This window comes from Trichosurus vulpecula, chromosome 2 (genome assembly GCF_011100635.1).
Source record: "Trichosurus vulpecula isolate mTriVul1 chromosome 2, mTriVul1.pri, whole genome shotgun sequence".
Lineage (NCBI taxonomy): Eukaryota > Metazoa > Chordata > Mammalia > Diprotodontia > Phalangeridae > Trichosurus > Trichosurus vulpecula.
The window spans coordinates 258,391,468-258,417,129 of NC_050574.1; the positions used below are offsets into that span (position 1 = coordinate 258,391,468).

Here is a 25,662-nt window from a genome sequence, read left to right on the forward strand (position 1 = left end):
TGAGAGTATTCTCTAAGGACTTACCTGATAACTTAATTAAAACATACAAGAGGAAAAAGATCACTCATGTCTTGGTTCAAAGAATAATGTTCCTTAATAAAGCTTTTTCTTCCTCTCGCCCAACCTCTTTCCCACATTCTGACTGCCAAATCAAATAGACAATTTGGTCAATTCAGATAAATAACCAGTAATTTTAGTGAAACAATTAAATTGCTGGATTTGTTGGAGTACTAACATCCAGAAAGGTGTTGAACAGGTAGGGAGATTGTCATACCAGACTTGACTCTTTTAATGATTCTATAATTTCATTGGGATGCCTTGTCATGGTCTGCCAATTCTACATATTTCCTCATAGATCACTTAACAATCTGGAAACTTTCCTGAGGTTCTTTAGGCATTTCAGGGATAGGGTTGTAATGCTCAGACTGTCCATCTGTCCATTTATCATTCTTAAAAATGAGAAACTTATCTTTTCTCCCTCATACACATCCTTGATAGTCTTTTATGAAATTTATTGAATGCAAGTCACTGTTGGCAAAGTGTTCAGCTTGCTGATGCCCAACTTGCATATTTCCATTGCCCTTTGGGCTGTTTGTAATTGTTTTTAATTCTCCTGGGATTGTGGTATTCCAGCATTCACAGCCAAAGGCATTTTGCTAGTGTCATTGAAGGTGTACTATGTAACTTCAAGACAAAAGAAGCATGTTTGGGGGATTTGGTGATAAAAATATGAGATTTTTGACTCATTGAAAACATTGCAGTATTCCAAATGTAATCCAGTCTGATCTCCACCTACTACTCTATTCTGAACCTAGTCCATTGTTCATTTGTTACACTTGGCAACACTAAACATACTGATGGCCTAATGAGTTGCCTCTAAAACTACACATCATAGACTTAAAATTGCATATTTTTCATCCACTTCATTTTCCTTTGTGGATGGTTAGTCTGATCTCTTTCACACTGCTATGGATTTCACTAAGAAAGCTTTGTAATATTTTAGGAATTGACATAATTAATTATTAGTACCATATTAATAGCATGTGAAGAGACTCAGCATTAATAGGAAATTCTTTTGTTTGGACAATACCCAGGATATTATCTCTTGTACTGGTAAGCACATTTGGTGAAAAGCATGCTTTAGGTAAATGAATACAATTATATCTCTAGTTGTATCCTACTACTGCCTTATATGACTTTGATATATAGGTGAGAAATATCTTATCTGAGGAGAGCCTTCCAGGTTGAATTTTGATCTACAGTATAAAATGCTTTCTTTAAATGGGAAAACAACAAATACCTCTTTATACTTCTCAGTGCTGTGACCATAATGAAGTATGCAGAAAATTACCTGTGAAAATCTGTTTTCTTCTGATAGCCATGCTGATTAAATTAAAGAAAATAAACCCTGAACTGATAATTTAATTCAGGCAAGATTACTGGATCCAGCAGCCCCAACTTGGGTCTTTGCTTACTCAACATGCAGGATACAGAAGTAATTAATATTATTGAAAATGCTGAGTTGTATCCATATATCATTGAAAAGGCTTTCTTTCAATGATACAAAACACATTACAATGTTTGGATGAAGAGCACCAGAAAGGGATCAGAAAGCAATTCAGTTGTAAAGACACAGAATTGCCTGGATGGGAAATAGCTTCCTTGTGTGACCCTGCTTTGTGCTACTAACTTTAGGGTAATTTTTACCTCAGAAGTATAACAGAAAAGCTATAATTTAAAGTTCCTTTTCATAAAAGAAGATTTATTTTGGATTAAGTGATTTTATGATGCAACATGGTTTTAAACAAAAATAGAGATCAGTATGAAAATAAAACAAATTGTACACATTAAAATATCTTTCCCTCAAAGCATTTTAGAATCATAAAAAATACAACACAAGAGTCGTCAGATATTCAGATGAGGATCAGTATACAAATTTCCCAGAAAGCAAACATTATATTACATTTCAAAGTCACAGGCTTTATATAATACTGCCCATGAACCACTTCCTGTATGTTTTACAATTTGCTGTATTTGCCTTGAAGAAAGAAGATGAAATTTAACTGATAAAAGATGAAATGAGAGATGTGTAATCTTAATGCTTCTATCAAATATCTCCCATTATTTTTTTAACCTCTATTAAAAGTCACATTGAATGAATGTGCAACTTAAATCAAACTCCCTGAAAGATAGAAACATTGCTATTGCATGTGATATGTAGAATAGTGGACACGTGAGGCAAGGAAAGCATGAAAAGGCATAAAAAACGCACTGCCGGTGCTTGACTTAAACCTTAGAAATAAATGTGTTGGTTTTTTTTTTGTATAGTGCCTTAAATCTTTTAAAAAGAAAGACTTATTATAAAATTAGATTAAGTAATACTTTCAGTAAGAGATGAAGGAGATCCATGGATTTTATGAGTTCATTTTGGAATGCCTGCATCCCTATTATAAAAACGTGTAATCTTATGCACTTTCCTACATATTGACAGCCCCCAGAATTGCTTGGAACGTCCTACAAAGGATAACTACATTACCATTAAGTATTTTGGAACATTAGGGTTTCATACTCTGTGTTTCCCCTTTAATCTTTCCAGAATGTTCCTGTCTTTTTCTACAAAGGGTAGTTGTCAGTCAGAGTTCCACTGATGGTCCCTGCCTTGCCTCAGTGATCACTGATTTACTTTGACCCATATACCATCTCAAGCATATATTTCAAAGTCATGACATTTTAAAAGGAAGATGTGATGGAAAGACATTACCACGGACTTAGCACAGTGCCTGGCATATAGTGGATGCTTAATAAATGCTTGTTGACTCGACCTACCCAAGGATACTAGACACAAAAACTTTGTATAAATGAGTCTTTTGCTCTTGTAAGATACCCTAAAACCACCCTCATGAGTATTTTAGCCTTTCCATTAAAATGATATCCTATCCTTCTGAATCACTGAATCATGAAAGCCAAAGAAATGACCTTTTGTGGATAAAAGACCTTTCAGTCTTAATTGTTAAATTACAAACACTGCTCAGATCTTGATTTGTCATTCCATAATTAAACTCCTTAGATTTTATTTCTTATATCATTTAATAGATGAAATTTAAGGTACCACTAGAAAACATGATTTGAATAATTTCCCCAAAGCTCTTCCCATTGAAAGAATGTCCACTAAGCATAAATTAAACATAATAAAAGTATTGAAGCACCACCCTTTATTTTATTTACTATACAAGGCTCAATAATAATAATAATAATAATAATAATTAAAAACTCACAATGAATATTAATGCTAGACTTTTGAACCCCCTGGTCAATATATGACTAGCTTTAATACTTTTTTGGCTAAATTCTGCTGTACAGTATAGATAATAATCAATCTACTATAGTTATAAAATGTGTGTCCCCCCTCCCCATGGATGGATTTTCAAAAAAAAATGGTCTCACCAGACAATATAGTATATTTTTCATTGTTGGAAATCAAGTTTAACTATGTATGCTAACCCTCCCTGCCTCTACCAAAAAGAGAGGCAACAAAATTAGTACTGTCTCTCCCTCCACCCTTCCTTTTGGTCTTTACCATCACTTCATCTGTTCAGTGTCCTTTCTGGTCCAAAAATGTTATGATGTAAGTAGCACACACCCTCGATACATTCTTTGCGCCAGACCCATAGAATACTGTTGCTACTCCCATAGCCTGACAGCTGGTCAGTAATGACAGCTACATTCTCGGGGTGGCTCAAATGTTAGGCTCCTTGTCTCCATTTCTCATTCTGAATGCCCCCCTAATGGGCAGAAACTGGCCTCAAGCCAAAACACAGCTAGCTCTAATATCACTAGCATGTGTTTAGCCCTGTACCAGGCAAAGGGTTTAGTCATGGAGGACTTAATGAGTTCTCAAAAAATTAAATTCTCAGTTTAAAAAAAAAGGTATCTTGCTTTAGCTTCAACCACGTTACCCTATGGTAAAGAATGAAGATGCTTGGATGCCAACCTGCCATTTTACTTGTACATAGTCATTTGCATGTTGTCTCCCCCATTAGAATGTGAGCTCCTTGAGGACAGGTACTGTTTTTGCTTTTGCTGGTCCCCCCCCACCCCCACCAGGGCAATATCTGATACAAAACAAGTGTTTACTAAATGCTTATTGACTGACTGCTAGAATATTGCTAAAAATCAGATAGACTATGGAGACATAGCAAGGGGGTTTAAGATTTTCATTTCTTTTGGAAATTATACCAAATCCTTTCTGGTTTTTTTTTAAATCATCTAGGGTGAAATAAACATTTTAATGAAATTATCATATGCCAATTTCGCAAACAATATAGGTGTGATTTTATTGTTACTTTGGTCATTTACCTTGGTAGAATTAGTTCCAACAAAAAATAGAGGGAAAATGTTTTGTATCCTTTAGTAGTAACTTGTAATGCATTAAACTACCATGACACTTTTTTGTACACTTTAAAAAAACAAGCCATCAGATATGACTAGAGGACTGTCCTGTGGGAGGTGGAGTGTGGGTTTTGGAGAAATTCTGAAATGTTTTTTCATTTAAGAGTACATATTTTGTCTCTTGAAGAAAAGTATTTCCTCCATCAGGGTAGGGGTACCATTGCAGTACTGTTTACCACTGAAGGTAGATTAGCAGTTTTTGTTTTGTTTGTTTCATTTGTGTGGATAAAAATAGGAAGCATAAATAATTAAAGAGTATCTTTAACAGATGCTTTTTGGGATGAATTATATTATGAAGGAAAAGCAAGAAAAGTTTGAGTGCAACATTTGAAAACCATTTCCTTTATCTAATCTCACCTATGAGAAGAGGCATTAGGAACTCTTGGCGTAAGTTGGTTGTAGAAAAGTCAGTGTCGGCTATTAAATGTGCTTCCATCCACATCACTTTACTGGAATATCTTAAGGATTTGTGATCTTATCTTCATTGGGTATTCTCTCCCATGATACGAATTGCAATACCTTCATCTCTTAGTAAGCATATGATAAACTCAAGTCTTCCTGATTCCAGGTTTACAGCTCTATCCACTAGGCCACCTAGGTGCTCTATGTTCATGAATCGCCATGACTGAGGTGGCTAATCTTCCCTTGCTGAGTCTCCATTTTTAACTAAGCTGATCCTAGAGCAGAGACATGTATTCTCTCACCAGACCCATATTTGAAGCTTTTTCTACCTTGGTAGAATCTGCCAGAGTTTGTTTCTGCTGACAACCCAGGACTACTTCCACATCAACAGGAGGAATGAGGGAGAGGGGGGACTTCAGTGGAAGTATCTTCATCTAACTGAAAAGAAATGATCATGTGATAACAATGAAAATGTGTGCCTCTGGTACCATCCAACAGATATCTACAGAGATATATGACATTGAGAATTGTTATGTACATATATTACATAAATATGTAATATGAGTTGCATCAGTTTTTGTTATTGTTGTTTGAAGTCAGAGCATAAATACTGAATCAATATGTTTTAGCAGGACAACGAAAATAAAACATTGGGCTAAAGTCTGAATTTCTCCCAAAAGAAATACAATGAAACTATTAAATTTGGAGAGGCTTTCTTCCCCCTTCATGGATATAGGTTTAAAGATATTTTTAGGAGGCTATCTTATTTTAATAAGATAGTTTAAAATGACAAGAGGCATAAGTCAATCAACTTGTAAAATCCACTGATGTTGGAATATATTGGATAAAGCAATGGTTTTTGTCATTTCCTGGGATGGATTGTATAACATATGAGTTTATAGGAATAATCTATTCACAAGATAATACATTTAGAGTCCCAAAGACCCTTATGGGCCATCTAGGCCTGCCCCTTCATTTTAAAGATGAGGAAACTGAAGCCCAGAGAAATTAAATGATTTGTCCACTGTCACACAAATAAGTGGTAGAGCAGGAATTTGAACCCAGGTCCTCTGATTTGAAATCTATGACTCTTTCCACTGTACTACATGTCTATAAACCACAGACAAAAAGCTGATCTTATTCCTCTATAGCCTCATTTCATATAATCAATCACATATTTTTGATTCATTATATTAATATGAGTTCCCTGTGGGAATGGATAAGATTTATGCTATAGATAGACCTTTCAATGGCTTGATAATCATTTTCAATATGTAGCAAAAATATTTATGCTAAAGCAATAATATTATATTAAAAAGATTTTAGTATAGATCTCTGACAGTAATATGTATCCTGGTATAATCATAAAGTTTTATCACCAGAAGTTTGGCCAGTAGGTAACGAATTTTTGGGGCACAGAAACTAGTGAAGATCATCTACTAGGACGCAGAGAAGCTGTGGCCTACACTAGCGGAAGAAGGGCCTGCAGTGAAGTCATCTGTACACATCTCATCTCTCTTACTAAATTGCATACACCCTGAGGGCAGGAAATGTGCCTTATTTCATATTTTTATCACCTGTCTCTAGCATAGTACTCTGTGTGTAGTGGGTACTTAATGCAAGGGTTGATGTTGAATTAAAATCATTTAAGGAATACAGTAGGAGTCCATTCTAAGTCAATAAAGTCTGGCCAAACATTCTGTGACTTGAGATCTGTGTTGTGAGCAGTCATGAAGGTAATAAATACTGTCCAAATGGACCTGCATTTGGTGGTAGGACACAGATTTTCATGCTTCAAACTTAAGATTGTGTTCTACTCTAGCTTCAGTCAAAGCAATGTGAAACTACATGACTCTTTTGGTGCTTCATTCTGATAATTTGAAGAACTATGTTCTAGGTTCATCCTTCTCTGGAGACCCCACTTCACAGATCAAGTGCTGCTGCTGGGGATACCTGGAACTCTCAAATGTAAATGCCCACTGTCTGTCCAGGACTTGACTTATCATTAACAAATAATTCCAAGGGTGGCCAAATATGAATAGCAATTAAAGGATCTGGGGGACTGTCAGTGATGAAATGGAATGGGAACTGAAAAGAAGTTAGAGAAAAGCTCTGTATCTCTGTTTCCATCCAAGAGATATTTGGCATTGAGAATTACTACATATATGGATCCTGCTGTCGATATAGTAAATGAACATCACTTTTGAATTCTTTAAAGCCTGGTTATCAAGAGCACATATGTCATGGACAGGGAAATGCTTATGGGTATTCTCAACGGTAGATTGCTTTTTTTTAAAGATTTTCTAGTTTATTGTGAAGAAATGTTACTTGAATGTTTTTGTTTAGCTATAGTTCTGTGTTTTCTGCCCCTTTCTAATAAAGAAGAATAAATCAGATAAACATGCTAAGGAGCTCATCAGAAATTCCAGGTTCTGAGAAAAGCTTCAAATACTCTAAGAATGCTTGTATGTATTAGGCGATTCTATACTTTGGGAGAAGTTAACATACCTCACAGAGTGATCTGCTTTTAAAATAACAGAAGAGCTATTTCTCTCTCCACTTGACTCTCTTACCTGATGGATTATAGACTATGGCAAGCAGTAAAAGTATCACAAACTGAAATGATAGCAAATGTGAAAATTGAGTGTCATTCCTGGAGAAGTGAGATCGTGTATATCAGATATTTTGTTAAAAGACTACATTGTAAATACTAGTTTGCGAATATATTTTCATACACATTGATCAAAAACATGTGCATAAAAGTATGCTATACTATTTTGTCTTTATAACATGGGAAAACAGAATACAAAAGAGGCCATAATTATTTGCATAATTAAAGATATGATCTCTATAACTGTGCTCATTAAGTGCAAACAAATATTCTAAGTCCCAATCTGGTTGTTTTTTTTTTCCCCTTGTTTTTCTAGGAAGCTTATAGAACACAAACAGATCTTACTTTCCAAGGATATTCTCCACCACATAGATCATGCCATCAGTGCAGGATTGTAATATAGTCCACAGGGAATAAATGGCATCCTTGTTGGAGGTCACAACAGTAAATGCAACCCAACCAACTGAACAACAACCAGGTACAACATTACTGCCTTGAAAATCAAATACATCACCTCTAGAGCATACCAAATTTCCAATGTTTTACAATAAGAACCCTTTTCTTAAAGAATGTTTCAGGTAAGGTTCTAATGACATTAGGCTGACCAATTACTCTAATGTTTATGTTATCCACCTCCAGCCCCAAATGTACTTCATTCAACTGAAATTCTGAGAGATTATGACCATAAAAAATGTGCAAAGACACGCAGAGACATCTCAGATGACTTTCAGGTGAAGGACATACTTTGGTGAAATTAAACATACTTAAAATTGCAAATGTCATGCAGTTAGTGAGATACCATAGAAAATACCACCAATTAATTAACATTCTTAAGAAAATTATGCATCAGTGACAACTCAGGCTTAGAAACACATTATAGACAGTTTAAATTCCTGAGGTGGCCATGAAGGAGGAAAATTGCTGTTGTTACTCTTAAAGAGGGTTGATTTCTTGCACAATGTTCTGGGCTTCCCAAGTGAGCTTAGTATTGGAGAGTGGTATACAAATGAATTGCTGTGGGGGGACAAGAAGAAATAGAAAACATCCCTTTTAAATGCTATCTCAAGTAGTTAATGGATGGAAAAAAATCTGGTGCATTTAAAATAAATGCTTAATACATGATAACACATTATGAATCCAAAAAAAAAAAAGATTCCTTATGTGCTCAGCCTTGGTAGTGGTAGACATTGCCAGGGGAAGAAAGGTGAATTCTAAGAAACTTCCTTATTTGCTTCTAAGAGTGAATAAGCTGCTGTCAGTCATACTGTAACATCTCATTGACTTTGGTACATTCAGTGCAAAATATTTGGGGGGAATTTTTTTACCCTTATAAAAATAAAAGGCATTTTTCCCCCTTGAGAGTACTTAAAAGTACCCACACTAAAACTGCATGAAAATGGAAGAGATGAGACACAATATGCAAGGTTGTTATTCACGATTTAAAGAACATGAACATAATGAGCTTATAAAAATAAACAGAAGTCACTGTGTATTTTTTCCTGATGTGATAAATTGATATTTTAAAAATGGTTTCCATGCATTATAAAGCATAAAATCTGTAATTCATTAGTAACTCATGGTATAACCATTCATCTGTAGCCACCCTTACTTAGACACATCCCACCTGAATATGCATTTTCACCTATCAGCTTTATGGCAGGCCATTTTAGTTAACTCCCTGTGACTCAGATTCCTATTCATGGCAACTCTCTAAAAGCTGAAACATATGGTGCACACCATGCAGGCTCTCAGAGGCTTGGGTACAGCAAGAAAGGGTTGTTCTATCATAACAGTGGGCATAGATTAATGTACTTTCAGGAAAGATTCTTCTTTATTGTATCATTTAACTTTAGCTAATTTGGAGGTTGGGTCAAGTGATGCCACAGTTTGGCTTGAACAATTCCAAGGACTAGTTTCAGTATCCTGATAAGTCCTTATAATTACCGTGTAGTTGATCCTGTACAGTTTCATCTTGTTCTTGGAACATAATGAATGGAAGAAAAAAAAAAGTTTGGCAGTCAGGAAGAACTGTTGATTGAAAGACTGTTGGGTTTTCCCTGCACATCAGGCCTATCCAGATCTTTCCAAGAGGACTCTGTCACCACTGTCATATACGCCCCAGAAATTATTGAGCATTTGTTCTTGGAATCTCAGTCCCTTGATACACTATAAAGTAACCATTCTCTAGGAACTCCCAAACCGAGGTTCACTCATTCTTCAAGAGGGCAAGTTCCATGAAGTTCCATCCACGAAGGGCTGGGCACTATGGTTGCCGGATCATTCCAGTCCAAAAGTACTTGTTTCTTCAACAGCTGTCAAAAGTTTTTCATAAAGCATGGAGAATGATGGATAGGGGGGAAGGTCCAGACGATTAAAACAAGTATGAGCCCTGCAAAAAAAAAATTTTAAAAAGACACATAAGTATTAGTCTATAAAACTTCAAATTAAATTAACCATGGGAGATGTGTCATATACTTTTTCAATTTATATACAGTTTCATGACCGATTCCACTATCCCCTAGCTTTTGGGGGGAAAAAAGATTCTGTATGACTATAAATTAATCAGAATTAAATATATCTGTTGTTTTTCAAGACTATTTCAAATCTGTTACAGAATATACCTTGTCTTGTTCTTTAAACAACATGTGAAATCTATAATTTAAAAGGACCTCTATTTTGATGCAGATCATTTCTTGACAAAAATATTATAATCTTCCACCTAGGACCAGGATCCCTATCTGTAGTCTATGACAGTAACTCACAACTCTGCATTTTTTCTAGGATCAAGGAAGGGCTCTTGAACCTAGGAAACTCTGCCTATCAGACTGAAATCATCAGGAATTTCCCAGTCTGCCTCAAGGAGGTCATCCAAACCTGAATCTTGTGCCTTAACATTTCCCCCTGGTTCACAGTGAGCAATAATGGATATTCAATCCCTATATGAACTATTCCCTTTTACAAAAGCTTCCTTTCCCCCAAGATAGGAATAAAATATGTCTTCCTGTTATTTGCACCTGAATCACAATAAAAACATGGTCTGAGGCCAGTACAATCTTATCAGGAAAGAGATCTGAACTTTTGACATCGAATAAGCAGCATTCTATTTTGAATGTGAAACAGTTTAATTTAAGAATAATATTTGCAATCAAATATTGTCCCTGGGCATTTATGCTTAAATTTATCTTATACATCATTTACATATATGTGAAATGAAATGAATACACACATACTATCTCATTCACCATGCTGCCACCAATAAAGAGCTTATTGTAAGGGCTCTAAAGAAGCCAAATTGCTTCTTTAATTCATACTGTAGGAGACTCTCTGAATTCCTGTGCTAATCTATACTTTTATCCTCATTCCCCACCAGTACTGATCGTTTTATTGAGTTCTTTGGGACAAAGAACAACCGAGAGAGGGGGGCATGTCATTGGGGTACTTCTGTGAGTTACTAAACAATGAGGACTTCACTAGCTAGGCAGGACTAGTCTGTGGAGAAGCACTAGGCAGCAAGCTAGTGTAGGCCAGGAATAACCCCTCAAAAATATCTTCCCTACACTTTTCCAACCATTAGAGGTTTTTCTATTAACAAGGCTCCTTTCAAAGAAAGCAAGTACCCATTGGGAAGGTAAATCCTTTGCATTCAAACATCTAGGGTTCTTAATTGCCTTAATCAAATCTACCACTCTTAATTAAAAAGTTTTTTTGGGGGGGGCAGGAAGCAATTAGGGAGAAAGAGAATAAAAAAAGAAAAAGTTATATACTTTCATTGACCAAGCTTCTATTCTCATGTGGACTTCTACCCCTTGGGTCCCCTCCTCCAACTCTTCCTTCTTCATTTTTAATATAGTTAATCTAGTTCTAGAGGTCCCTTGTGGGTGGGGCTAAGGGTGGGCCTCTCAATGTCCTATACCTAGGAATTCTTGCATATTGTAAGAATTCCAGTTTCTGGACACACAGAGCAAATTCTGACCTGGATCACTTAATATTTTTCCTAAATGTTGGCCTACATAAGAAAATACTTTTTATTCTAATATTAATCAAGCAGTGTTTCTAGATTTTTTTTATATAATATAGCCGACTTCTGAATTATATGCTACATGACTATTTTTTTGTGTCTTACCTTTTACCACAACCTAAAAACTGATCTTTTGATTAATATTTTGGCTTTTTGTTTTCCTTACCCTAACTGTTCTTCCTGAAAGAGATATCCAGGAAAAGCTTAAAATCCATCTTAATCCACAGTAAAGATTTTTTAATGATAATTTTACTTCAATTTTGATTCTCCTAACTCAATAATTACATCTTAATTTTCAATAGGAAGGAAAAAGTTTTCTTGTCTGAATATGCAGATCTTTTAAAATCATAGCATCTTAGAGGTATGAGGTGTCATAAAGACCATTGTATCCAAATGTCTTGTTTTAATGATGAGGAAAATGAGGGCATAAATTATTATATTTTTCCCCCTTTCCTGACCTGTTTCTTTATTTCCAGAGGTTCTAGTTCATTGCATAGTTGGGCAGTATTTTGAAAGGGCACTGTTCTATTTTTATGACTGGTGGATTGAGTTTCTATATATTTAATCTTACCACGTGAGTCCATTATTATTTCACATTTACACATATTTCATATTTACAAAATGAGTCCTTTTGTAAAACACAGAATTGTTGTTAAAGTGAACAATCATCCTCAATTAATCTTCTTTGTTTGCTTAAGGCAGGATGCCTTTTGTTGCACTCTATATATAATACTTTAAATCAATTCTCTTCCCAGAATCTTAACATTCAATTATTTTCTACTTGACTGGAGATCACATATATAGCAATTAAGCTATAGAAGAGTTAGTAGAATGCCCATATAACCAAGAGAGACAAAAGGTTGCAACTATACATTCGTAAAGAATTAATTGTAGTTGTTATACTTATGGTAGGAAGTTTCAGATTTCCTTCTCAGAAACATTTGGAAAAATAATTTAACTTTCTAATAGAGTGAATTCTCAAGACAGTAAATGTGCTAGAGAAAAAAATTGTTGCAAGGTGATAATGGTGGTGAATGTAATTTAATGGAGCCACTTTTGTAATGAGGGCAGTTGAGGTCAAAGAACCTTTCCATTGTTTGTGGAGATTTCTGGGAAAAAGAAAAGAATTCTATGTAGTTTTCCATGCTTTCCCACATCCAGCAACTCAGGAAGCATATGGTGTCTATCTCCGTCTCTCTCTACAACAGATTTATCCATCTTCCTTTAACGGGTAGGTATAGTCTTAGACATGGACAGGGAATGATCTATACTCATGACTTCAGACTTTAAAGATGCCTTAGCAATCAAAGGATACCAAGGTGCTACTTAGTAGGTGGCATCAACGTTGTCCTTGGAACCAGAAGACCTAGGTTCGAGTCCAAGTCCTTCTTACGAGCTGTGTATTCTTTGTCATATCAGTTTCCTTGTCTGTAAAATGTCAGGATTGGATTAAATGACTTCAAATCTAATATTTTGTGATTCTTAGAGGTCTTTCTAGTCTGATCTTGTTTCAAAATAACTCTTGTTAAGTCATTTGCAGCCTAAAATGTAGCTGCAGTTACTACATTATAATAGGTTACCATGACCACCTGAATTACATTTTGGTCATTATATAATTGAAATCATTTGTGTCACATGGCACCTTTCTTCTAAATAGCTTTAACAGCAACTTTGGAAAATATATTTTAAGTACAGGGAAAACATATCATAGAGGGGAAAACTGTATAAGGAGATTAAATGATTTTCCCAAGGTCCTAGCCTGAGTCAGCAGCCCAGCCAAGAACAGACCCTATACTTCCAGACTCTCAGGGGAAGTCCAACAGTTGCTAGTTGAAAGCTGTTAGATGAATGCCCAATTCTACCATCCGTTTACTCTCAGAAGCTAAAATGGTGGTTGGATTCTAATTCTGAGGGTGTAATGTTAGGCTACATCACCCTACTAGACTGTAAACCACTTGGAGGGAGAGGCGCTTGTCCTATATAGATTTTTAGCCTTTATAGGATCTATCATGTGTAGGCTCTTAAGTGTTTATAGAATGAATGAAGTGATGGTTTTGGAGTGGCCCTGGGGGAAACAGTCCAGTGAGTCATCACTAGACCAGCTTCACATGAGGACAACAGGGGAATTTCTAGAGCCAATCCAAGTTTCGGATTGAGAGTGGTCACAGGAGTTTAGTTTGATTCAAGACATAACCTGAAGTGGAACTGGACTCTTAGTTCAGCCTGAAATTAGAACTTCTGGAATAGGGACAATTTAGGACCAGCTATATAAGACTACGGTGATCTCAAACCTTTTCAACTCTCCCCGTAGGGTTGTCCCAGGCTAGACTAACTCTCTTAGGTGTCTATGTTGGACATGGAATAATGATGAAGGAGGAGAACCAACAGCCATTGGAGTGATTATTTTCTCCTACTTATCTTTCCACACTCCCAAGCCAAGTATGTCATGGGTTTTCCTGTACTCCAAGGTGAAAATGCTCTGGAACCTTCCCTAGTGTGTGGCTAGAAAAAGCAACACTTAGACAATGAATGCTTACCCAGGGATGGAAGCTCAAGCCTGCACTGTGACTAGTGTTAGCAGCTAAAAGCAGGTGTTCCTTCTAGGGTCTCTTGCTGATAGATGACATAGCACTTATGCTCATTGACGTAGGAAATAGAATGGCATGTCAACCACCCAGTCAATTTAACTCACTGAGCAGCATCGATCCTTCTTTCCAGAAATTGTTTCACTGCTTCCATGAAATGAGCCTGAGACACACGGCTAATTACAGGAAAAGCAATGATGACTTTGAGAACAATTTTACCAGTTTCAAACAATTATGAAAAATTCCAGTTTAGTCAATGTTAAAATAGCAACATTTTGCACATTCACACATCTTTTTGTGCTAATGTTTCAAAATGCCTTATAAACAAGAGAGTATTGCTAATGAGGAAATTGAGGAACAAAGTGGTCAAACCACTTGCCCAATATTTACCATCAATTCACTGTATGAGCCAGGAAAAGGAAAAAAAAAACACAACAAAACAACATAATGCTTGAGGCTTTTCACTCTCCAGTTCCTTGTCCTAGAGAAAACTCTTCCAAAAAATAATAGGAGGGCCTTGGGACTTTGTTGATATTGGCAACAGCAACCCATGGTCTTTGGTTTCAGTAAAAGGATATTTTTTAAACTAATACACTACTGCCAAACACTGCTACCCATGTAAGCATCAGAAGTTGAAAAGAATACATGTTGTGTTCACCTAACCAGCCAGCACAATGAGGGAGGGGGAACCAGGAAGGGGAGGTGATGCGGGTCTACTCTTTGGACGCCATTTGGGTATCTAGCCCATTTTAATATTTTTGTTGTTGTGTGGATATCAATTAATCAACAAACATTATTATAGCTCAGGTACTTTCAGTCAAGTGCTTAATGGAGAATTCTTGCCAGTCAGAAACTTCCTTCTTATCCTTAGACAGAAGAGCAAGTAATTATTTCAATGAACCAGAAATATATTATGGATGTACCTCTCTGCACTTGAGCTGTTCCTGGAAACAAAATCTTTGTTGCCCTACTCTTTTATTTTATTTCCTTGCACTTTGATTCTGAAAATGCTGTTTCTTAATTTTGCTTCCAGCTTTAATTTTTCTGTAGCTTTTAACATTCAAAGCTAAAGTTAACTTGCCCCATCTATCCTCATTGCAGATGACTTTGTCAAGTCTTTAGGAGCTTGTAAATGCTTCAACACTGCTGGAGAGAGATGGGATCCTTTTTTCAGCAGTTCAGTGGACCTGAGCTCACATGCTCATGCTGTATGTGAGGGCAAATCTGAGTAAATGAAAAACATTTAAAAGTATCTGGGTAAGTCCTAAAGGTGACCTGGAATGAATATCAGCTTTAAAAAAATTTTTAAGGCCAAGATTTCTTTTAGAATTTATTGTTTAATCCTTTTTTTTTTTCAGTGTAATACATTTTCTAAAAGTGAGGTTCCCCTTTGTACTATGTAGTTTAGATTTACCTGGAAAAATCTAAGAAATACCAGACAGATTAAATGTGGCTCCATTAGTAGACAAACATGAAGAGGAGGGAACAGATTTTGGCAAAGTTGTCATGTAGGCCGTTTTTTTTTTCTCACCTCTTTTTCTACCTTTTGTGACAATAAACATTTATAAATGCTTCCTCTCACCATCAGCCACCCCCCCCCCCCCGTTGATGATGTTGATGGCCTTCATACCAGCATCAAGAAATGACAGCAGCTAGGTGGTATGGTGGATAGAGCACCAGGCCTGGAGTCAGGAAGATCTGAGTTCAAATCTGACTTGAGACACTCACTAGCTTTGTGACCTTGGGCAAGTCACTTAACCCCTATTTGCCTCAGTTCCTCATCTATAAAATAGGGACACACTGGAGAAGGAAATGGCAAACCACCCCAGTATCGGGGTCCAGAAAGCCTCATGGGCACAGTCCTAAAGTTGGACATGACTCAACAACTCCACAACAATGACTGCAACACAGTGAATTAAGGTTTGAAAAGTGCTTTACATACATGAGCATATTTGTTTTTTCACAGGACAGAACAACAAAAGTATCAATGGTAATATTACCTAACTCATGCCCATCGGTTTTAAAACTGAGAATAGAATATTGGTTCATTAGTACCTGTGGTTAAACTTTAAAAGGTTATTTTCACATTAAAAAATGAACTTTCCTCCATTTTAAGTTAAATACCTTGACAAAAAGATAGTTTACTTTCAAACCCTAATTTATTCATTTCAATTAGCACATTCTCAGCTCATCTTGAATATCCTTCTCTAGATTCATCAGCCAATCAAAAAATTAGGATCTTTTTTTTGGGGGGGGGGGAGGAAGGAGTATGGGAACTCTAACCCAACCAATACATCTTCCCTACGGCAGGTCTCAAATCCCTTTATCCTATCATGTCACATGGCTAAATATTAACAGATGAATATAGAAGCCTCTCCCTATGTGGTGAAAATGGATAACTTTGACTCATTTTGGTCCGGCAGAGGACACCTCCTCTCCTCGAACCCTGTACCCTCATGCTAGAAACCTGGGTATTGGAATGGCCAGAAAGCAATTGTTATAAGTGAACAAGCTGTGTGTGAAAACTGGGTGGTAGGAAGTACTCTACAAAAATTCTAAAATACAGAACTAACCAGCAACCACAAAGCAGAGGAAGTACAAGCAGTAAGTTCTTGTTGACGTGTTCAGCATATAAGGCTCCATAGAGACACCCATCTGTCTGCAGAATTGTTTGTCATTTGGTCTCAAATTACTTGTTCTCCACAAAAGAAAGAAAAGGCAGTGATGCACAAAATTTTTAATGGCTTCAGAGCCATGCATCTTGCTATAGAGCTATCCTGTTTGGGTAATTTGTTTCTCAAACTGGTAGAGGAAAATAGGACTAAGTAGAATGAAGAATGAATGCCAATTATATTTGATTGCTAGAGAAAAGTATAAAGAATGCAGATTACTGTGTCCAAAAGACACTGGGATTCCCCTCTTCCATCATGCCTGTCCACCATAGAGATGAAGTATGATATGGGGCCAAGCACAACAACTATTTCCATCATTCCACATCAATCTAGCATGCTGCTATTTAACATTCATCACATGATAGTACCACTTTGGAAAGAGGGGGCAGAGTAAGAAGGAACCTATTTGGTACAATATCCAGTGAAGTACCTGGGCAGAGGGTAAGCAATCTCCACCAAATACAACAATGAGATATTAGACAGTGGCTCACTAAGAAGAAAAAGATACAGGATAACAGAATTGAAGTTTCTCAGAGATCAGAGAGATTTTAATTTCTCGCTGACAAAGTCAGGTACCTAAGGTACTCTGAGAAGTGGTCCGGTTTATTTTCTCTGATGATGTGAGAAATGTGATCTGGCGAATTCTAAGAAAATCTTATAACTAGACGACAGAGATATGTTTAGATTAAATGCAACATCTCATATTTCAATTAGAGATTTGGGAGCCAGTTTTGTCCATGAAACAAATATAAAACTCTCATAATAGTAAAGATGCCTGAGCAGAAAAGAACATTCTTTACTAGTGGAGGTTATAGTATTCTCCAAATCTAACATTCAGTAGAGTATCCACTTTGTAGGTTTAGATTACTAAGGGGAAAGTCCAGATTAAAAGGTAAAGATTACAATGGTCAAGTTTAATTATATTAGCTAATAAAAAACCCTTTTCATGATCATGTAAATGTCAATTAATTTGAATTGTGCTGAAATTATGAAGGGAAGAGATTTACTGTTGTGTGTCTTATTCTACCTCTTTTTGTGTGATCTGACGAGTGGAGAACAATTTGGAATCTGGTGGTAGCCTTAGCTTACAAATGCAGGAGAGAGATGTTGTACAGTAACTACCCATCTGTTCCTGGGCACTTGTTCCACCATTTACAAATAGGTCAGCACAGAATTGCCTCCTGTTCCTTGAATATGGAAAACATATTGACCCAACCAGGTCCCTAATATACTTTTACCTACCTATCAGTGGACATCTGTTATCTAAGATGAATGGCAAACTATCGGCTTTCACCAACATTCACATATCTTTTCCAAGTTCAGTGAATAATATGGTGACTGAACAAACGTAGTTGATGTCAGCAGCTAAGTGTCAAAGCATATTGAGGGGCTTAGAATGCCCAGAATGAAGTAGAAGGAAGGTAACACAACGATCCCACCCTGTCCTGTGAAGGTTAATCCCTAAAAGTTCTTAGAGGGGAGAAAAAAACATATCCTCAGGCATTTGAGAGACATTCTAAATCTGACACAAACAAGTAATTCTCTAAGTATGACATAATTGCCATGTGGAAAAACAATAAAGTAAGATCATTCTTCAAGCAATAAAAGTTACCATCCCCCAAAAGCTGATTTGAGATACACCAGTCACCTTCCCAACTGAGGATCTGGTGGCAACATGTAGGCTTCTGAGGTTGCAGGATGTGGTACCTAATTTCACAATTCAGAGCAAGGTTGCTAAGGAAGTAACATGCTGATGTAGATAGGATGAAAATATGCTTTCACATAGTTCACTGTATTGCACTAACATTTATTCAAACCGTGAGTAGATTTAAAGAAGGCCTTGGAAATCCACTTGACACCACTGATACTTAAGGAAACTTTTGATTATGTCTCATGGTAAAATGCCTTAGACGAGTCACTTAATTTTTCTGGCACTAAATTCATCTGTGAATTGGGGGAAGAATGGAAATATTATTCTAGTTAAATAAATAAAACAACCCTAAAGCTCTTTCTCTAATTGAGAGGAAGTGCACTGTAATTCTAGACCCAGGTTTGGAGAGAACGGGATTCAGATCTTGACTCATATGCTTACTAGGTGTGTGATCTTGGCTCAGTCACTTAGCTTTGTAGAGCCCCAGTTTCTAGGTCTGTAAAATGGAGATAATGATACTTATAAAATCAACCTAGGTTTGTTGTGCTGAAAGTGCTACTCAAACCTGAAAGAACTATCTGTGTCAACTATTATCATGCCCTGCCCTGCCTCAGTCTTTCTATTCAGCCTTGCATACATTTTTTTCTCCCTCAAGGCTTAAGTTGTTCACAGATAATAGCTCCCACTCAAGAGTGAATGAATGTTTTTATATCAGTAAAATAAATATTTTTCTCATCATAAAGAAACTCTGAGTTTATTATAAATGAAGATTCAATTCAGGAAGAATTAGAACTTCTATAAATAATTACCGGAGAGGAAAGTAAAACAATGCAGAACATTGTCAGATAGCCTAATATCATTTACAAATAAGCACAGTATTACTTGATAAAAAGGAATTCATACATCTAATACCTCCAAGACAACTAGTGCTACAGAAACTGGGATGATCGTAACAAACCACACATATGACTGCAAAAGGCATCTTCACATCAACATCATACCGACAAACACAGAATCTGTACTTAGGAGCTAGGTTGCATTTTCTCTCCTAAAATGCAGGTAAAGCATCAATGAGAAGACATTTTAAATTCTTTTAGGAAGACTTAACTAGAGATGCAATTCAATAAACATCCATTAAGCACCAATGCTAAGGGCTCAGGATAGAAAGGCAACACCGACCTCAAGATGTTTCCCATACTCCCACTTTTTTTAATGGGAAGACAGGTAACCAGCTTAGGTTAAGAGGTAACTTCAATTTTCTTTATTAAATATTGGAGGAGGATTTGTTTAATTTTCTTTTGGTTTGCTTTGTTTACCTGGGAAGGGCAGTGATTTTCCCCCATTTCTCCACACAGAATCTCCTTGGCCCATTACTCCCTCGCAGAGAAGCAAAGCCTTCATAGGGTATGCTGGATGTGCCTGTGACAAACTGCCAATGAAAGTAGAACAGGATAAGAAAATGAAATATGGTTCAGTGGAAGGGAAAGAAGAATGATCAGTTCTGTTTAAAGTTATTGAGCAAGAGCAGCATGCTGTTTCCTGCTGGCATCACTCTTAGGCTCTAATTATTATATCAAATGGGGTTTTGGCACAGAATAATCACAGCAGAGAAATTCTAACATCCAGCCAGAGAAGAATGAAAGATTTGTACTACTAAAAGGGGAGACAAAATTAAATAAAGGAATATTGGATAAATAGGACTCATAAAATGGCCTAATGTTAACTACAACCTCCTGGGAGGTGGGACCACCTGCCAGAACTGTTTCATCCTCTCATCCTGCTTTGGGAGGAAGGGGAAATTATTGGCCTTGATTCAACCACGGAAAATTAGCAGTTGGTAGATTCTATACATCTCTAGAAAGATGACAAGTCAACTGAATCCAGCATTTACTGAGGAGGAGGGAAGTGTGGCATAGGGGATAGAAAGGTGGCTTTGAAATCAGGAAAACTTGGTTTTATGTCCTGCTTCTGCCATATGTTGGCTGTATGACCCTGGGCAAAATCATTTTATTTCTGGGTGCTCCAGGCAACTCCCTAAGATGACAAGTTGCAGAGAAGGTGCCAACCTGCATTAGTAGAGAGTTTTCTCTTCCAGAGAGTTTCCTACATTAATAAAACCACAGATCTGGTTCCTGGACTATCTGGGAACTTATTTATGTGCCTGATGGTTTTAAGACTTGAAAGTCAACAACACTGTATCGAAAAAAATAAGAGCCTGATAGACATCTATCTCACCTGTAACAACCTTAGTCGTTGTTCATTGTTGAATCTTTCTACAGCAGCCCAGAACCACCGGATTACAATATGATTGTCATGATATCCTATCAAAGGAAGAACAAGAATCTATGTTATTTTAATTTTAAATTTAATTTAGTTTAAATTTAAATTAGTTTAAATTTAATTTAATTAAGCTATGAAAAAAACATGTTTTTAAAAAACCAACACCCAAACCTTCAAATACAAATCATCATCTCAGTTTCTTCAAAAGAGGGACAGCGATTCTCAGCTCAAACTAGGTAGGCAGTGTAATACCATGAAAAGGATAATGGACTCAGGATCCGAAGACCTGGTTTCAATTTCTGGACCTGCCAGTGGTTTAGCCACACAACCTTGAGTAAACCACAAACTCTTCAGACCTTTGCTCACTCATCTGTTTTATAGGTTCATCTTACCTGGCTACAAGAGAGATCTGAAAATCCCTTTAGAAAAAAAAAAAAGGGTGAGTGAGGATGTCCTCCTACCCACTATTATTACCTGCATTTATGATCAGATCTCTATCTGGGAAAATTCTTCCTCTACTACCATCTGACTGAGTCAGGAAATAAGGAAGGTGGCCCTTACCTGTTCCCAATGCTAGTGTATCTATTTTGGTTCATAAACTTTATAGCATCCTTGGAAAAAACTGCTTGCCATCCCTTCTAGAGTGAAAATATTTATAAAATACACAGAGTAAAATGAATTTGAACAAGCTTTCAGCTCCAACCCCATCATCTTAATAGAATATAATGGGGGATATGACTTGATTGTTGGTGCAGAGAAAAGCAGGTTGGGAGAAATTGTTCTAGTTAGTAAAAACATCTTAGTTAACTGAGTTAACTTTAATGATGGAACACTGTGTAGAGATTACACGAGACAATGGAAAGCAGCCCATGGGATCATAGATTTAGAGCTGGAAGGGATGCTGGAAGTCATCTGGCACAAGCCCTTCATTTTATAGGAATGGAAACGGACATCCTGAGAAGTTAAATGACTTTGTCTAAGGTAACTCAGGGGACAGAAAAAGACCTTAAGTACTGGTCGTTTGACTTCAAATCCAAAGCCCTTTCCACTCTTCCACAATGCCTCTCCTAGCTGCTAGCGTATTAAGGCTTAGAGAAGAAGTAATAACAGTAGAAATTTGAAATTGCTTCTGGGGAGTGAGAAAAGATCTTAGCTTAAGGCTAGTGTGACGGGATGAAAGAGCCAAGGATGGGTAATGAGGTAAAAAGACTGGTGGAAGCTAAGCTAAATCTCAAAAGACATCTTAGGGTTTATGGGCTACATTTCTTTCTTAAGGGCCATACCTTAAACCCAAATCACCGCAGCTCCCATTCATTGCTCAAAAATGGGTCCCAGGCCAAGTCCCACTTGGTCACTGTTTGGGCCCTGATTGGCTCAGAGTGAATATAAATAGCAATTTTTTTTTATATTTTGGCCAGAAACCCTGAGGATTTTCCCTTCCCAGACTGATTTTTTTTTAATTAGGTAGAGAGGCCATTCTCTGCTTCATTTCTTACCTAGCCTTAATTACTGAAAGGGTGTTGCCTCAGTCAGACTGAGACCCGTTAAAAACCTTAGCTTAAAAAGGCCGAGGTCTCCCACTGCATCCAGGGCCATCTCCATTCATCCTGATCTACATCTTGCCATTGGACCCAGATGGCTCCAGAGGAGAAAGTGAGGCTGGTGACTTTGCACAGTTCTCCCTCACTTAAATCCAATTCACTTGCATGTCATGGCATCACCTCCTTGATGTCATGGTCCTCTTCAAAAACAAAGAACAAACATCAGCAGCTTCTGAAGATACTTTCTTCTTACCTCAAACTTAGAAGACTAAAGATATATAGCTAAGGGGATTAAAATGATTTAGCTTTTAAATGAACTGCCTCAAAGTGGAACGGCTGCCTGTAGAGGTGATCACTTCCCCCCACATGATGGTCTTCAAGCGGAAGCTGGAGGATCACCAGTTATGTTATCAATGGGGATTCCTTTCTGGTGTCGTATGGATGGTACTAGACAGCTCCTTAGGTTCCTGTGATTCTGTGATTCAGAGGCAGCTAATATTTAGTTAGGGTCATGTCTAAGACAAAATACTTTAGTAAGCACTTTACAATGGCCCTATTTTTTTTGTTAATTAATTAATTTCCATTTAAATTGTCTTCCTTTGAACTTATAGATCTTTCTTGCTATGTAAAAGTTTTGGCAAGGATTTTAGCTTCCCCAAGATTGTATTTAATGCTCACCTTCATAACTTTAACTTTTCGGTTTTTTTTTAAACAGGTCTACTTCATTGCAAATGAAATTCTAAGGCATTTGTATGAATTATTTGACTGAAGATTTGAGTTGACTGTTAGAAATAACAATTTCCAAATTATCTAACTGTGGAGAGATAATCTGTCCAAACTTTCTATTTGGAACATCTGCATAGATATTCCAAAATATCTGTCTAGCTATTTATCTGTCAGTCTATCAGCAGTCTCTCTATTTATCTATCCATCATCTATCTATCTATCTATCTATCTATCTACTGCATATTAGATAAGTGGAAATTTTGCATCATGGTAGGGAGATGCTGGTAAATGTTTAACAAATAGCTTTCTGAAAAAAATATTCTCATGACACACTTTTAAGTTTAATCTGCATTAACATTTTTCCCATCACTTTCTTAAGTCTAGACAACAGCATACCCAATAAAGCAAGCCCTGATTTGTAGCATTTGCTGACTTCAAAGATATAAATGCTCATGCTGAAAATTTAACAACTGGCTCTTGGAAGCCTGTATAAGCTGCTTCTAGCAAATCCCTTTATAGTGGATAAAGACTTGGCCTTAGACTCAAGAGGATCTGGGTTCAAGTCCAGACTGACACAATTCATTTCACCTTTCAGCATTCCCAGACAATTCTCTAAGACTCTGATTATATTGAGTAGAAGGTGCTACCATACAGGGAGTTCCCCTTCACAGATTAGGTTACAGATGGAGAGTAAGAAAAAAAAGTGTTAGATAACACCGCATTGAGTCAAGCAGTAAGTGGCTCAGTGAATCAAGACTTCTTGGTCTGGAAGCCCAAAGGGCGTGGCTCTTAAAGTTCCAAAGCAGTGGAGGAAGGGATGGGCTGGAGGTAGTTGGCTAGTGATCTCCTGCTTCAAAGCAATTACTTAGTGTTCACATAATCACTAACAATTAATTGTGATGACACGCTTGGGTGGTATGTAAATGGCATTTCCCTTGTTTGCCAGATGGGGAAAATAGGGAAAGATGGGAATGTGACTTGCACAAGGTCTCCTAAAGGATGCTTCAGATCTTTGAGTAGAAACCAGATAGTCTTCTCAGCACAGAATTCAGACCATATTCAGCGCCAACCCATACCCCTTCCTTTGGTTAAAGGCTTCAAACTCAGTCAGTTTCACCTCCTCTATATTCTGTGTTGTTTCTCCAGTCACTTAGGTCTATTTCAGCAGTTCCAGCAATGACCAGTTCCAGTTCCCTCGCATCAAAAACAGACACCAGCCTAGCATCCACCACCTGTGAAGGGAAGAGAGTTCAAGGGAATGAGTCAAGAAAATCCCTTCTGTGAATGACTTGTCAGAGAAAAAGCATCGGGAGGAGAAATTTAGTAAGTAGTGCTGATTATACCTTTTCTATGATAAATCAATCAACAAGCATTTGTCATTTATTTATAGACATTTATAGATTAATTTATGTGCAGGTTTTGTATGTAAATGCAAGATATTATTATAAGGTATAATTTTAATTGCAGCATTGGTGTCTACAACAAGAACACAAGAACAGTGGCATTTATACGGCACTTACTATGTGCCAGTGACTATCCTAAGCACTTTACAAACATTATCTCACTTCATCCTCACAGTAATCCTGGGAGATAGATACAATTATTATCCCTGTTTCACATATGAGGAAACTGAGGCAAATAGAAGCTAGGCGACTTGCCCAAAGTCATATAGCTAGTAAGTGTCTGAGGATGGATTTGAACTCAAGTCTTCCTAATTCCAGATCCAGCATTGCATCTACTGCTTTACTTAGATGCCCCTAAGTGTCAACATGTCATAGGATGGAGAGTTGGAAGGGAACTCAGAGGTCAACACATCCTCATTTTAGAGATGAGGAAACTGAGGCCCAGGGAAGTTAAATGACTTGCCCAAAGTCACACATTTATAATTGGCAGAGCCAGGATTCAAACTCAAGTTTCATGACTCCAAGTTCATTTTTCCTCCACTGTACCATAGTGTCTTCACTAAAATGTCAAGAGAGCACAGAGAAGGCTCTCTGGCACAATGGTTCCCCACCGTCACTTTGATGAACTGATGGGAGGACATGGATGAGAGTCACATAGGGAGGGGAAGCACAGATGGGTTGCTATCTCAGACTGATTGTCCTATATGTAGACATCTCAAATGTAACAGGTCCAAAACAGAGCTCATCTTTCCTCCCATACTCTCCACTCTTCTGATCTTCCCTGTTATTGTTGAGGGAACCACTATCTTCCCAGTTACCCAGTCTCATAATCGAGGTGTCATTCCCAACTTCTCCTTCATATTTACCTACATATCCAATCAGTTTCCAAGTCTTACTCTATATATTCTATAATCCAGCCATGCTAGTTTTCCTTCTGCTCCTGACACATAACACAGCATCTCCCAACGGTTCCTTCTTCACTGACTGTCCCCCATTCCTAGATAGGTCTCCATCCTCATCTCTGCCTTCTGGCTTCCTTGGCTAGGAAGACTCAACTCAAATCCCACCTTCTGCAATAAGCCTTTCTCAGTACCTCTCTTCATGTACTGCTACTGCTTTCCCTCTGAAACGATCCTTCATTTTCACTGTATATGTCTTGTGTCCACACAGTTGTTTGCATGAGGTCTCCTCATTATAATGTGAGCTACTGGTAGGGAAGGACTATGTTTTCATCTTTCTTTGTATCACTAGTGTTTAGTGCAGTGCCTGGCACAAAGTAAGTATTTAATAAATGTTTATTGACTGATTGACTGTTTTGCTAGAG

At 37.2% G+C, this 25,662-nt stretch overlaps 1 protein-coding gene across 1 annotated transcript in view; it reads right to left on the minus strand.

Annotated features, from left to right (window-relative positions):
- Positions 1 to 1,741: 1,741 nt before the first annotated feature.
- HECW2 (HECT, C2 and WW domain containing E3 ubiquitin protein ligase 2) overlaps positions 1,742 to 25,662 on the minus strand; it is a 211,528-nt gene continuing 187,607 nt past the window's right edge. Inside the window, exons 25-28 of the mRNA XM_036744243.1 lie at positions 24,053 to 24,167; positions 20,624 to 20,709; positions 19,705 to 19,817; positions 1,742 to 9,851 (exon numbers count right to left, since the gene is read on the minus strand). Coding sequence (XP_036600138.1) covers positions 9,740 to 9,851; positions 19,705 to 19,817; positions 20,624 to 20,709; positions 24,053 to 24,167 — 426 coding nt within the window. The 3' untranslated portion in view covers positions 1,742 to 9,739. The remainder of the gene's footprint in view (positions 9,852 to 19,704; positions 19,818 to 20,623; positions 20,710 to 24,052; positions 24,168 to 25,662) is intronic.